The 13,003-nt window shown below is 37.6% G+C and overlaps 2 protein-coding genes across 4 annotated transcripts; both read right to left on the reverse strand.

The window, feature by feature from the left end:
* Positions 1-128: 128 nt before the first annotated feature.
* On the reverse strand, positions 129-3,880 carry LOC134791465 (tyrosine--tRNA ligase, mitochondrial). The gene is made up of 8 exons (XM_063762497.1): positions 3,614-3,880; positions 3,307-3,454; positions 2,368-2,543; positions 1,712-1,928; positions 1,529-1,607; positions 1,175-1,450; positions 867-1,055; positions 129-319 (listed from the first exon to the last, which is right to left on the reverse strand). Exons 1-8 carry the CDS (start codon positions 3,742-3,744, stop codon positions 156-158), a joined length of 1,380 nt encoding a protein of 459 aa, XP_063618567.1. The 5' UTR covers positions 3,745-3,880; the 3' UTR covers positions 129-155.
* A 4,272-nt stretch (positions 3,881-8,152) lies between these two features.
* Positions 8,153-12,773, reverse strand: LOC134791725 (phosphoribosyl pyrophosphate synthase-associated protein 2). 3 transcript variants are annotated; one of them, XM_063762850.1, is made up of 7 exons: positions 12,648-12,773; positions 12,366-12,479; positions 12,089-12,208; positions 11,403-11,691; positions 10,630-10,799; positions 9,465-9,579; positions 8,153-9,172 (listed from the first exon to the last, which is right to left on the reverse strand). In XM_063762850.1, exons 2-7 carry the CDS (start codon positions 12,440-12,442, stop codon positions 8,867-8,869), a joined length of 1,077 nt encoding a protein of 358 aa, XP_063618920.1. In that variant the 5' UTR covers positions 12,443-12,479; positions 12,648-12,773; the 3' UTR covers positions 8,153-8,866. The 3 variants fall into 3 exon arrangements, with proteins under 3 accessions (XP_063618920.1, XP_063618919.1, XP_063618918.1); XM_063762849.1 differs by having other exon boundaries at positions 12,610-12,769; XM_063762848.1 differs by having other exon boundaries at positions 12,584-12,769.
* Positions 12,774-13,003: the final 230 nt, after the last annotated feature.

Below are 13,003 nucleotides of genomic sequence, written 5' to 3' on the forward strand. Positions count from 1 at the left end.
TTAGACTTAAGTATGTTATGTAGTATTTACGACGTTTTATGTGATATGCATTTTATTATTATACTGCAAGTATACAAGCTTCTGTTGTAAGTAATACTAATAAGGATATGCTGAAAGAAAATTTCAAATAGATTTGTTGTTTTATTTTATATATATTATGTTTGCCATTTCACAATGTAGTGGTTCCTTTTGCCGACTCTGAGTAGGGATATGAGATTGGGCAGTATATGTGCGGATTGCGTGATGACTTCGTCTATTTTCTTGATTCTGGCGTGGTTTATGTAGAAGCCGCCGGCTTGGATTATTCGTATCGCGTCACCTGGAATTACAAATATATTTAGCATACTAAAGTGTCTATATTCTGTTAAGGCATTTATAAAGTGTTAACAAACCACATGATTCTGTCATTTGGCAATGATTTCTAAACGTCTTGTTTCTATGTAATATATTGGCAGAATGTGGCATCGAAAACTTGGTGATACTTTATGCCCTTTACGGCAATAAACAGAGGGCTCCTGTGCTGCCCTGTACCTTCACGCACGCTCCCTATAGAGAACTGTGCGACTACCATTCAGTTATGTTTCTCGAGTTAGCGTCTTCTTTCTCTTTTACTCAGTAATAACAGGCGTGGCTCACTCCGCGATTTCATCGCTTTGCTACTGGTAGCTAAAAGTACATCCGATCCACACCAATTTTGGTGGCTAGCCATAAGCCGCGCGTGGCGTTGTCGCCACCAAGCGGCCATATCTGTCCTGATCGTAACAGACGCGTTTTGTTAGTCTTCTGTACCTAGTACAATAGTAATTTATTCTGTGGTAATAATTAGGAAATGAGAGCAAGAGGGGCTGTACAAGCTAGCAACTCACTCTCTGTCGGGAAGCAGCCGGCCTTCATCCCCAGCTCGAGGACCGTGACGCCGGGAGACAGTAGCAGGTGTACCACCGGCGCCCCCTGGAACACCTGCTCCAGCTCCGTAGAACTGAGCGTCACCAACGACTTCACGTCCTTGCTGTAGATCGCTTCAGTCGCTCGCTGCGCACGCTCTAATCCTTCCTCTGAAAATATAAAGACAGTTCATAGATGTAACTTTTATATACTATATTTTGAACCTTGTGAAGATGTAAGTAAGGTTCATTTTGATTTTGCGATTGCTGCAATTCCTGTCTGTACTTACTGCCATGGACTAGAGTGACCAACTGCTCTGCTAAACATGTTTGAGGGTATCTCTGTTCAGGATGATCTTTGTGTTTGTGCATTATATCCTTTATTTCTCCGAGTTTATAGAAACTGAACAGTTTCAACAATTTCTCCACTTCAGAATCCTTGGTCCTCACAAAATATTGGTACAAGCTATAGGAACTGGTTTTTTCTGGATCTAACCATAAGGCGTTTCCAGCTGATTTGCCGAATTTGTCACCCTCTTCTGTTGTGACTAGAGGCAGTGTAAGTCCTAAAAAAAGTTATAGTAAAATCAGTAAAAATATTGCCGGAAAAAACCTACATTAGACTCAGAATAATGCCTACTCACCATACACATCTTTCTTAGCTGTCCTACTTATAAGCTCATGGCCTGCAGTTATGTTACCCATCTGGTCACTGCCACCAACCTATAAACAAATGTTTATGCAAAAACCACATGGCAGAATCAAACTTAAAAAAAAAAAATTGCATACTGCATAAAATAGCTGCACTTTCGGCAGTACATATTTACTTGAAATCTACAATCATATTTGTTCAACAAATGCAGCCAATCATAGGACTGGAAAATCTGATAAGCGAACTCGGTGAAGCTCATCCCAACATCTGAATTGATCCTAGTCTGCACACTCTGCTTCAGTAGCATTGTTCCCATTCGGAAGTTCCTTCCGATTTCACTGACAAACTTGATGGCATCTATATCTCTATACCAGGCCTCATTGTTTACTATTCTGGAAAGAATGTGTAATTACATTATTATAAGTGGATTTTTCAGAGTTGTAGGACAAGTTCCCCACAGTCAAGGAAAATCATGTTATGTTTAAATGTTTTTTTCTATACTTTTACTAACACAGGTTAAACAGTATACAATCAACATTTACGAAACTGATATAAAAGACAGGAACATTATTGTCATGCAGTAAAATTAGTAACTGCAGTCACAGAATAAATAATAGAACTAGGTACAGAAGATTAGTGAATCTTCTAGAGAGTGCTCTAACAAAACGCGTCTGTTACGATTAGGACAGATATGAGCCGAGCGCCACATGTGGCTTATGGCTAGCCACCAAAATTGGTGTGGGACGGAAGTACTTGTTGCGACGCGACGAAATCGCGGAGTGAGCCACGCCTGCCGCAGTTCAAAAACTGGCGGCATGCCTACAATCATACCTTACTGGTTTTAATTCTCCTTCATTCTGCCAGATATATTTTTGATGATTTTCAAATATTGTTTCTAGATTCTTCTTAATACAACTAATATTTTGGCCTATGACATCACTCTGTAGGGCAGTGCGGTCTGTGCTGCGACCACTTGGATCACCAATATGGCCCGTTGCTCCTCCTAACTGTAAATTTAGATGTATTAATTCTGCTCTATTGTTTTCTGGCAGAATGATGACATGCATTAATTCCACCTTGTGTATTGTGTACAGTCAGCATCAACCAAAAGAATAAGGAACATAAACTTGCTCCATTGCCTGCGTTAAAAATTGCTTGCCGTTGTCAGCTGTTTTGTAAAGAATAACCATTTTTTTAAGCCAGGCGATGTTGTGCAAGTATATGGGATTTGTTGCAAATTATTTGCCCACTTTGGCTATCACTGTTTATTTAGTGTTGACATAAAAATCATTAAATAACTAGTTAACAGATTAGATTAGATTCATTTATTTCTTATTGAAAATACACATTAAATTTTACATGTCAAAATAAAATGCATTCACAAAAAGATTGTCACAACAAAATATCAATAATAATAATCTAAAAACAATAAAAATAAAACAGTAATATAATATAATATAAAACGATTTTCTATAAAATAGAAAAGAGTAGGTAAAAAGTAAAAATCAGTCAAATTAATAAAGAATATAAAAAATAAAAATGTCCAAAAATAATTATAAAAATATTTAAAATATACGACTAGCCTAGGTAATGTCAAAAGGTCAAAATTAATATATTACAATAATAGGAAATGTATGTCAATCTACTAAATCACTAATTTATAAAAATAAAAATATACTTATTAAAAAAACATTTTTATTTTATTGAATATTAATATAATTTAGGTAAGATAATTTAAAATGTTAATATTTTTTGTACAACAATACTCACCAGAGCAATAACGTTGTGTCCCCCTCTCTGCCAGTGTAGAAGATTTATGATGACAAGTAGATTGCCAACATGAAGACTGTTGGCCGTGGGGTCAAACCCAGCGTATACACACTGAGGGGCTTTGTTTAGCAGATTTACTATTTCATTCCTGAAGCAAGAGAAGTGTTTATTGTCACCTAATCATGTGATTAACTAAAGCTTAGGTACAGGCCATTTGGATAGACTAAAGTAGAAGTACCTAATTGAGGTATAATAGTCTGTGGAAGTAATAAAGGGCATTTGAAGGGATAGTAAGGATAATACTTACGCTGCTGTATTGGGAAATAGATCATTGAACATGCCCCGTTCATTGAGTTTCAGGATATTTCTGCTGCTGCTGTAAAGTCGTTTATGTTGCTCGTAAATTTTCAAAATACGTAAATGCCGCAAGAACTTCATTTTGAAAGTTGTATCACAAAGTTTAACTTAACAAGTCTCTTTATAAGATAGGCGTAGTTTTAACTACTCAAAACACAGTGAAATTATACAAGTTACATTCATATTTTATGTAATTTCATAAAGAAAAACATGAATATGATGTAGAGGTTATTTCGGAATCGTTTTGTCAAAGTGACAGTGACATTATGGCAGTGTTGTCTATGGTGATATTTGACATATTGATTTAACTGTTATTTCCAGTGTTTTATTAGCATTCTCAATCAGTTCGAAATTATCCTTGCACACAGTGCATGCGGTTTTCACATATAGTTGGTTAAACCAATTTGTCAGTCAGTAAGAACCAGGAAAACTGTACTCATCCTTTTCTTTTGGGTGCTAGTACTAGTGTAAGACGAAGATAGTATGATTCTCTCTGTCTATGATTGAAATGAGACAGTCCTTTGACTGTGCCTTTGACTAACTATAAATCACATAATCGATAGTGATTCTTTATTGAGGAAGGTTTAGGTGTATAATTTGTTAAGGTTTACCTGTGCGAAGCCGGGGCGTTTCGCTAGTATATCATAATTAATATGGCAAAGGAAAAACGGCCCTCGCGCTCGCATTAGAGACAAAGGGACGCAGCTATATGCGGCAGAACGTGATAGCAATACCGCTTGCTTCTTCTAATGCAGCGGTTCTCAATTTTTTTTTTGACGGAAACCTTTTGGAAAGCGAAATACTTGATGGAACCCTACAATAAAACAATAGTTTTTAGAAGTGTGTGTTTTTGCATAGTAAAAATTTTCGAGGCGACTAAAGCAATAGTGTTCTAAATTCTTGCGGAACCCCTGCAGGGGTGTCGCGGAACCCTAGGGTTCCGCGGAACACACTTAGAGAATGGCTGTTCTTTTGCATAACTGCATCCCTCAAGGCGGGATTCCACCAGTGCGGCTCAAGCATATTCAGTACAGAAATGGTTATGCCGCACTGGTGGTATCCTTTGCTGGTTCAATATGTATACGAGCCCAACTTCAGGATTAAAGTCCAGAGCGGGCTACGCGTACAGTTTGTACAGGGCTGATCAATGGCTGACTCAGCAGCAAAAGCGCTGCTGAGCAAATCCTGGCTATTAGGCGGGTCAGGAGTATGAAACAATTACTAAATACAACTAGTGGCTCTGTGAGCTGTAGACCTCGCGAGCAGAGCTTTAAATTACATGGTGCTAAGAGCTTTAAATATAGTAAATTAAAAAAAACTTTCTTCACCGGACATATTCATGTAACGTATTGCAACAATATATGAAATATGAAAAAAAAATATCCCAGCAGAAATACCAATTTTAATAAAATATAATTTTTTGGCGTGTCGTAGACCGGAGAATTGCTCCGTCAAATTTTTCCCCTGGAATGCCATTTTATTGCAGTTTTATACCTACAAAATAAAAATCTAAAAAAATTACCATGTATAGTTCAAGCAGATCTTGTCAGTAGAAAAAGGCGACAAATTTGAAAAATGTAGGTGCGAAGGGATATTCTCTCATAGAAAATTTGAATTTCGCGCCTTTTTCTACTGACAAGATTTGCTTGACCATCTATAGCTATACTATTTTCAGAAATTGCCTTTTCACTCGCTGTGGAAAACTTCTCTATACATTTTATTTACTGAATTAAGTTCGCAGTTGTCTTTCTATTCAACTACACTCGGGTGCAAAGAAATCGGACCACCCCAGCATTTTAACATTTTTTCAATTTCTGTAAAAACTGTAAGGGCTACTGTGACATATTATATACCTAATGAAAGGTTGGCTTTTCCTCTATAAATTGATGTGCCTTTGATAGGTTTGCTGCCAATATTTTCAGGCTTTCAGGGCTAAGAACTTTGTCACCCTAAAAATGCGTACTGGGAACACTGCGATTCTAAGGAAATCAAGGACAAATTAAAACAATTTTCAGCATTTTAATACCGTGTGTTGCCTCCTCTAGCCCTACGACATGCAGTCATACGGTTTTTCATTGATCTTATTAATTTTTTTACAGTGTCTTGAGGGATGCCCGCCCATTCTTCTTCGATCGCAGTCTTTAGCTCCAGTAAGGTTTCAGGGGCGGGATTTCTGGCCCGGATTCTTCTTTTCAGCTCGTCCCAAATGTGCTCGATCGGGTTTAGGTCAGGACTGCGGGCTGGGCACTCCATGACTCTGATGCCGACCTCCTCCAGGTACTCCTTAGTGATCCGGGCTGTATGCGGCCGAGCGTTATCTTGCATGAGGATGAACTCATCGCCGATATAACCCCCAAATGGGACCACATGATCAGCCAGGATTTCCTCCACGTACCGACGTGCAGTCAAACCGCCTGAATTCGGTCTGGTACCTGGCCCTGCGATGAACACAATGTCCGTCTTCACTTCCAAAGAAATACCAGCCCAGACCATGATTGACCCCCCACCATAAGCAACACGTTCCTCGATGCAGCATTGAGAGAACCGCTCCCCAGGTCTTCGGTAGACTCGTGCCCGTCCGTCATTGCCAAACAAAGTTATCCTGCACTCGTCGGAAAAAAATACGGGACTCCATTGCTGAAGGGTTCATTCTTCATGTTCGTGAGCGAAGACGCGTCGCTGTCCACGATGTGTTGGGGTGAGTTTTGGGCCATTTGCAGCTCTGTGAGCTGTCAATTCCTTCTCCTTCAGTCGTCTTCTAACTGTCCATCGGCTGATAGACACATTCCTGGTCTCTAGGAGCTTCTGCTGAAGCTGAACGGCATTCAGTCGACGATTTCGTAGCGAGGTAATAACGATGAAACGGTCATCTCTCTCAGAAGTGATACGAGTTCTGCCAGTTCCGGGTCTTCTGGAGAGCGTCTCATCTACGCGGAATCTCTGGAAGACACGTTGAACCGATGACTTCGATAGGTTGAGTTGTCAAGCCACTGCACGTTGACTAAGCCCTCCCTGCAATAGGACAACTGCTTAGCCGGCTTCAGTCGGGGTAGTATCCATTTTTCTCCAGTTTTTCCAGGTTCAGGCGATGAGAGTAGTGTTCAGGAAGACGTACCAATCACGAAAGATGCATAAACAATGATAATGACTGGTTTTATACCTAATGATAAGTGGTCAATTAGTGCATGCGCTAATGAGGCAGTTGGAGGGGGGTGATTTCCAGGCGCATATTTTGTAAAATATCCATCCCCACCCCTGAATATTGATGTCATTTGATAGGGCAGAAAATTATCTACCACGTGGTATTTAAATTATCATGATCGAGCTTACAGTTTTTATACAAATTGAAAAAATGTTTAAAATGCTGGGGTGGTCCGATTTCTTTGCACTCGAGTGTATATAAACATCCAAAAAATAACGAGCGTATTAAAAACTAAACATATCGGGAGCAGTGTGTAGGGAGCGGGGTGTACAAGGTATGATATTCTTTTGGATATTTTGGATTTAAGTGTATACGTGACTACTTAGTACATATTTAAAAAGAAATCAGGCTGAGAAATTTTCCACTCTCAGTTTTTAATAGTTCTAAAATACATAAATTTGGGTATGCATTTTTTTTTATTTTCTTACCCACTACGCCAAATTATATTCTAAGATCATATAAGAAAAAAAAATTACAGAGCAATTTTCCGATGAAAATGAGCGACAAAAAAAGGAATTAATAAAAAAAATATTCTCATGTTTGACAAAAGTTTTAGATTTTTTTCTAGTATTACATACTGATACAAATAACTTATTGGGTAAAATAATTTTGGACGGAGGAATAATTCAGTTCAATATTTAAACAGATTTGTATTTTTACGTAAAAATACCTAACTTAGGAGTGTTTTTTTTTTGGATATTTATATGTTAGTTTCGGCTCATACTATACAATAACCAAGCAAAATTTCATCGATTGAGAAATTAATGCATGGGTCTCCATCTTTCCGAGGTCTCCATACAACAACTTGCTTCATTTACTACACTACTCTCTGTGCAAACAAAAAAAGCGAACGTTTACAAACTGAGCCAAATAGTTCTTAGATAAGCTGACGAAATTTAGCTACTCATTCTCAAGTTAAAATTAGTTAAAATGAAATATCTCAATACCTCCGAAACCAGCGAAAAAAATTTTCTGAATTTTTGGCCATTTAATCTATAAACATATCTCAAAAAGAAAAAACTCTTATGATATCGATACGACTATTTGTTTAGGCGCGAGGTATCACGACTCCGCCATTTTTAAAAATTTCCAAAAACTGGATTGACATAAAAAAAATATTTAATCATAGAATCGTCGCAAAATTTCACGAGAATCGGTTGAGAATTGTGACCTGTAGACGAGAACATCCGGACGGCAGCCGGACGGACATACGAAAGCAAAATGCCCGAGTCAAAACGTAGACCTTCGCTACGCTTCGGTCAATTAGCTAAAATTAAAAATCCAAAGTAATGCCGCAGACACTTTATTTTATATGATATTCTAACAAAACAATACATTTTGTCTTACCTCTATTATACAGTTATTTTACACTATTTATCATATCTACAGGCCATCATTCATAAAAGCGATACCAGTATGTGATGCTTACTGGAACCTGTGCTACTCAGCGTGTGCAGATATTTTCGATCTTATTCTTGGCCACATATTTATGCAGACATTTTAAAACATTCACATAAAATTTATCATTATAAAGTTGTTTTATAATACAAAACATACAAAGTTTATTGCGTGATTTGAACATCTTAATAATCACAGTGTGAAGAACTTTAAATCACAGAACTGTAAGGTCCAATTTCAAACTAAACCTATTGACTGAGGCTCGGCCACCGATGAACAATTTAGTAAATAAACGCACCAATTAGTTTCCTTTTAAAAAACAAGATAGTGCAGCTTGTGTCACGTAACATAACCAGTTGAACAATAATAATACTTAAATTACAACTCCATTAACAATATGAAATGATAATACAGTAAAATACAAAAATTAATACCATAAATACACGACAAAATGTAGCTTATATTCGACTGATATTAGCTCTATAAAAATACACCTCTACAATACTCTTCCGTATAATACAAATTGGAGTTATATCGATGACACAATCTAAACAAGGACACAATACTTTAAAAAATAATACTTAATAATATGGAATATAAAAATTAGTCTTCCAGGGTGACATTTTTGAATAGGTACGACATAGATTCTTTGTTGTGGATGCGACGGATGGCTTCGCTGATGAGAACGGATATGTCGATGGTTTTGATCTTGTGGCATTGCATCTTCTGGAGCTCGTGCGGGACGGTGTTGGTGACCACCACCTCGTCGATGGGCGAGTCCTCGATGAGGCGGGGCGCGTCTGACGAGAGGAGGCCGTGTGTGGCCAGGACGTAGATTTTGTATGCGCCGCACTCTTTGAGGACCTCGGCTGCAGCTACGAATGAAGCCACATCGTCGATCATATCATCCTGGAAAAATAGCGGTTTAATTATTGAGTGGAAACAAAACTAAGGCCCGCCTAGTGATTGATATGTGGATTATAATCTTAATTTTTTAGGTAACTAAAAAAACAAACAAAACAACTTGAGTTGGTCTTGCCAATGCTATACAATACAGGGGATTTGATAGCTAAATGCAAAGCTTTAAGAAGCTGATACTGGATAGCAGAGGTGTTTTTGAGCATTTTTATCCATACATATCTAAGACGAAATTTGGTGTATGTATGTGATACTGTATATGTACTGTGTTGTGTGTACTGACCACCATGATGGCTATTCTGCCGCCGACGTCGCCGACCACGTTGATTGGAGGCTTCTCCTTGGCTGGGTGCACAGGCACACCCACGCTCACGTCCATTGTACGCGACCTGTCCACGCTGAAACATTTATTTTACTTTATTGACTTATCAGTGATTGATCCGTCTCAGTTTATTGTGACAACAGGATCTAAGGTTAAGCTAACTGGTTATCACATTTACAATTTAAATGAAAATCAAATCTGTTTAAATATCCGTCAAATTGTAAATTGGCAGTTTCGATGATGGCGTTGGTCAGAGGTGTAATAAAACTATATAGTATGCCAACTTGACAAGGTGCTCCAGCAAAAGACATGGTGATTGATGTTTTCATTTTAAACACGCAGGAAATTAAACATGATGATAAAATTACGCCAACACAAGCACAATACCATTATCGTAGCGTAGCAGTTGCTAGAATGCGTACGTCGCCACAACAACCTGACGCCCCTCACCACCATTAATGATTGTTTTGGCTGCTTGTTGTACTAACAATCAACGCACTTTAACCATTGGTAGACCTTATCTCGTTGCGATAAGGTTCAAAAATAGTCATCAACTTTTAACTTGAATAAAATAAACACGATAAAATAACTAGAACAAGTAGTAGCTAGAAAATAGTTACAAGCAATATGGTTTAAAAATTGACGCAACTGGGATCAATGGCTTAACTTAACCCCTTCAGTCCTACTGAGGCGATATTGAGTCAGCAAAGAAATTCAAAGCACAAATCTGAGTTTTTTTTTTCATATTTAATAAATATCAGGGGACATCTTACACAGATCAACCTAGCCCCAAATTAAGCAAAGCTTGTACTATGGCTGCTACGCGATGATATACATACTTATATAGATAAATACATACTCATATCATAGAAAACATCCATGACTGAGGAACAATTATTTGTATTCATCACACAAATAAATGCCCTTACCGGGATTCGAACCCAGGACCATCGGCTTCACAAGCAGGGTTACTACCCCCTAGGCCAGACTGGTCATTAAAAATCTTCAACAGACATTTTTAAGCTGGCGAATTTCAAGCCCTGGGTCTTAAGTGGAGGACCTTGTGCAGTGCAGACACTGCAACGCCATAGACGCTACATTAGAGAGAGAGAGAGAGTTGCCTTACCTCTGTAAACATGGCGGCGAATATCGTCCATCCACTTCGTCACTCTCTGCCTCTTTTTGCTCGCCATGTATGACTGCAATGGCAAGACGAAGCCGCTCTGCATAGGACGTCGCCTTCTTAGCAGACCCGGGGTTGCGAGCCACTATTACAGAGTTGCGGTAGTCTGGAATCTGTTAGTACAAAAAAATTGATGAAATGTTATTTAAAACTCTGAGATCAGTAATAAATAATATTTGACGAAAACCAGCCTATGTATTTGCTGAATATCAAACAAAGTATTGTTCATTATTACAAACCATTGTATCAGCAGCGAAATATATCTAAACAGAATAATCATTCTTATTGTGGTCTACACAAGGCACAATTTTTATTTCAAGTAGACACTACATTAAAATCTAAACGTATTTTTTTCTATTGACAGTGTATTTAAATTTTGTATTAAAATTGTAAGACTTAGTCATTGTTTTTTCCATTGACATTGTATTTCAATTTGTAACTTGTATAAGTGAAATTTGTAGTAGTATTAATATTAATGAATGACTATGTTTTCAGGTAGGTAGGTTTAGACATAAGCATGCGTTTATTTGATAATATATATCCATTTAACCTATGTTTAACAAAATAAATGAACTGAACTGAACTGGAAACCTCCAATTATTTAAACGAGTAATTTTATATATTTATTGTTTGATTTTTTTTCATATTAATCACATCAATATATTTGTCATGTTTAACTGGTTATTATGATGTTTAATAATCTGTAGTCAACTTACACTCTCTTGAATGTACTGGAGCAAGAAAGGTGATGCCCTCAAATTATCAACCGGGCACTCGTAAAAGCCCTGTATTTCCTTCTGATGCAGATCCATGGTTATGATGTGAGTTAGACCAGACTTGCACATCATTTTGGCGAGCAGCTTGGTTACAATGCAGCCGCGTTTCCTCATCTTGCACTGTTTGCTGTATGGAAGGTATGGAATGACTCCGACAATGGATCGGGCTGAAGAGGTTTTGCAGGCATATGCCATGATCAAGAGTTCCATTATATTGTTGTTGACATCTCTGAAATATAAAATAATATATGAAGTAAACTATTTATAATCTTAATTTTATTTGGAAAGTTTTTAAATAAAATAAAGTTACTTAATATTTGGGTAATTCAATTAGCCAAGTTACTGCAGTGAAATACAAAACAGACTATAAAGCATGCCCAATTGCTGAACATTATGCCACTATACATAGAGAGCAAATGTGACCATTTACATAAATTACTCAATTACAATGAGCCAGGCAAGTTAATTTCCTCAGTAGTCATAACAACCAGTCAATAAACCGTTTCATATAGCGAATTATAGTACAAAGTAGCTATAGTACAACTCCTTATTAATTGATCTAATTTTATATATTATGTATCATTAAAATTAGTACATGAAACTAATTATAATTTAATTGTACTTACTTAGTCCCAGTCTGGACTATGTAGATGTTCTTTCCACGGATAGAATCTCCAATCTCTACTATGGTCTCTCTATTGGTCTTATGATACACTGAACATCCTCCCTTGCGAACACCCAGGCGGCTGAATAAAGTAATAAACACAATATGAAATATTGTTCTTCAGTTACAGAGTCACTAACAAGTAATTGCCTAAATAACATGGCCACGACTTGGTTAACCTTAAACATTGTATTTATCAATTTAAGTGATACTTTAACCATAAATATCCTAACACTTACTTAGCGATGAGATCGGCGAGCTCCGGATGCGAATTGCCGCTCAGGATAACGATATCTGACGTGGGGTTACCCTCCATATTGCTCTTCCGAGACCGATTCGTGTAACCCACCAACCTACAACATCACACAGACGACTTCAATTAGCGACTGGCAGTGCGTATCAATAAGCACAAATTGATAGGGGACGTCACGAAGGAGCAACAAGAAAAACAATAAACCTGGTTTTGTTGAGTAACATAATAACCTGATGGCCTTGTACAGTAAAGCAAAAATAGAAATTACTTTAAATACGAGAATTATTGCAGTTTATCCTTTATTTAGGCAATAGAACGGCTTCAGAATTTCCTTAAATTTCGTAAAAGAAAATAAGAAGAATTTATAAAATGACGTCCATGCGGGACACCACAGATTAGAAATAAGAAAACAAGTATGAATATTTTCTTACTCTGTGGACAAGACAAAACGGACATGTCTATGGTACTAATAGACATATCACACTACCGTACCGCATCGCGACCTTGATGCGATGCGGTAATGTGTTACGGTAATAATAGCAAACCCTGGCCGCAGACATTCGGAATTTTCATTCGGTTTCCGTACGGAATGACAGGTGGGAAGGGGACGTCGCTCTACAAATG

The sequence above is a fragment of the Cydia splendana genome, chromosome 6 (assembly GCF_910591565.1).
Source record: "Cydia splendana chromosome 6, ilCydSple1.2, whole genome shotgun sequence".
In the NCBI taxonomy this organism is placed as follows: Eukaryota; Metazoa; Arthropoda; class Insecta; order Lepidoptera; family Tortricidae; genus Cydia; species Cydia splendana.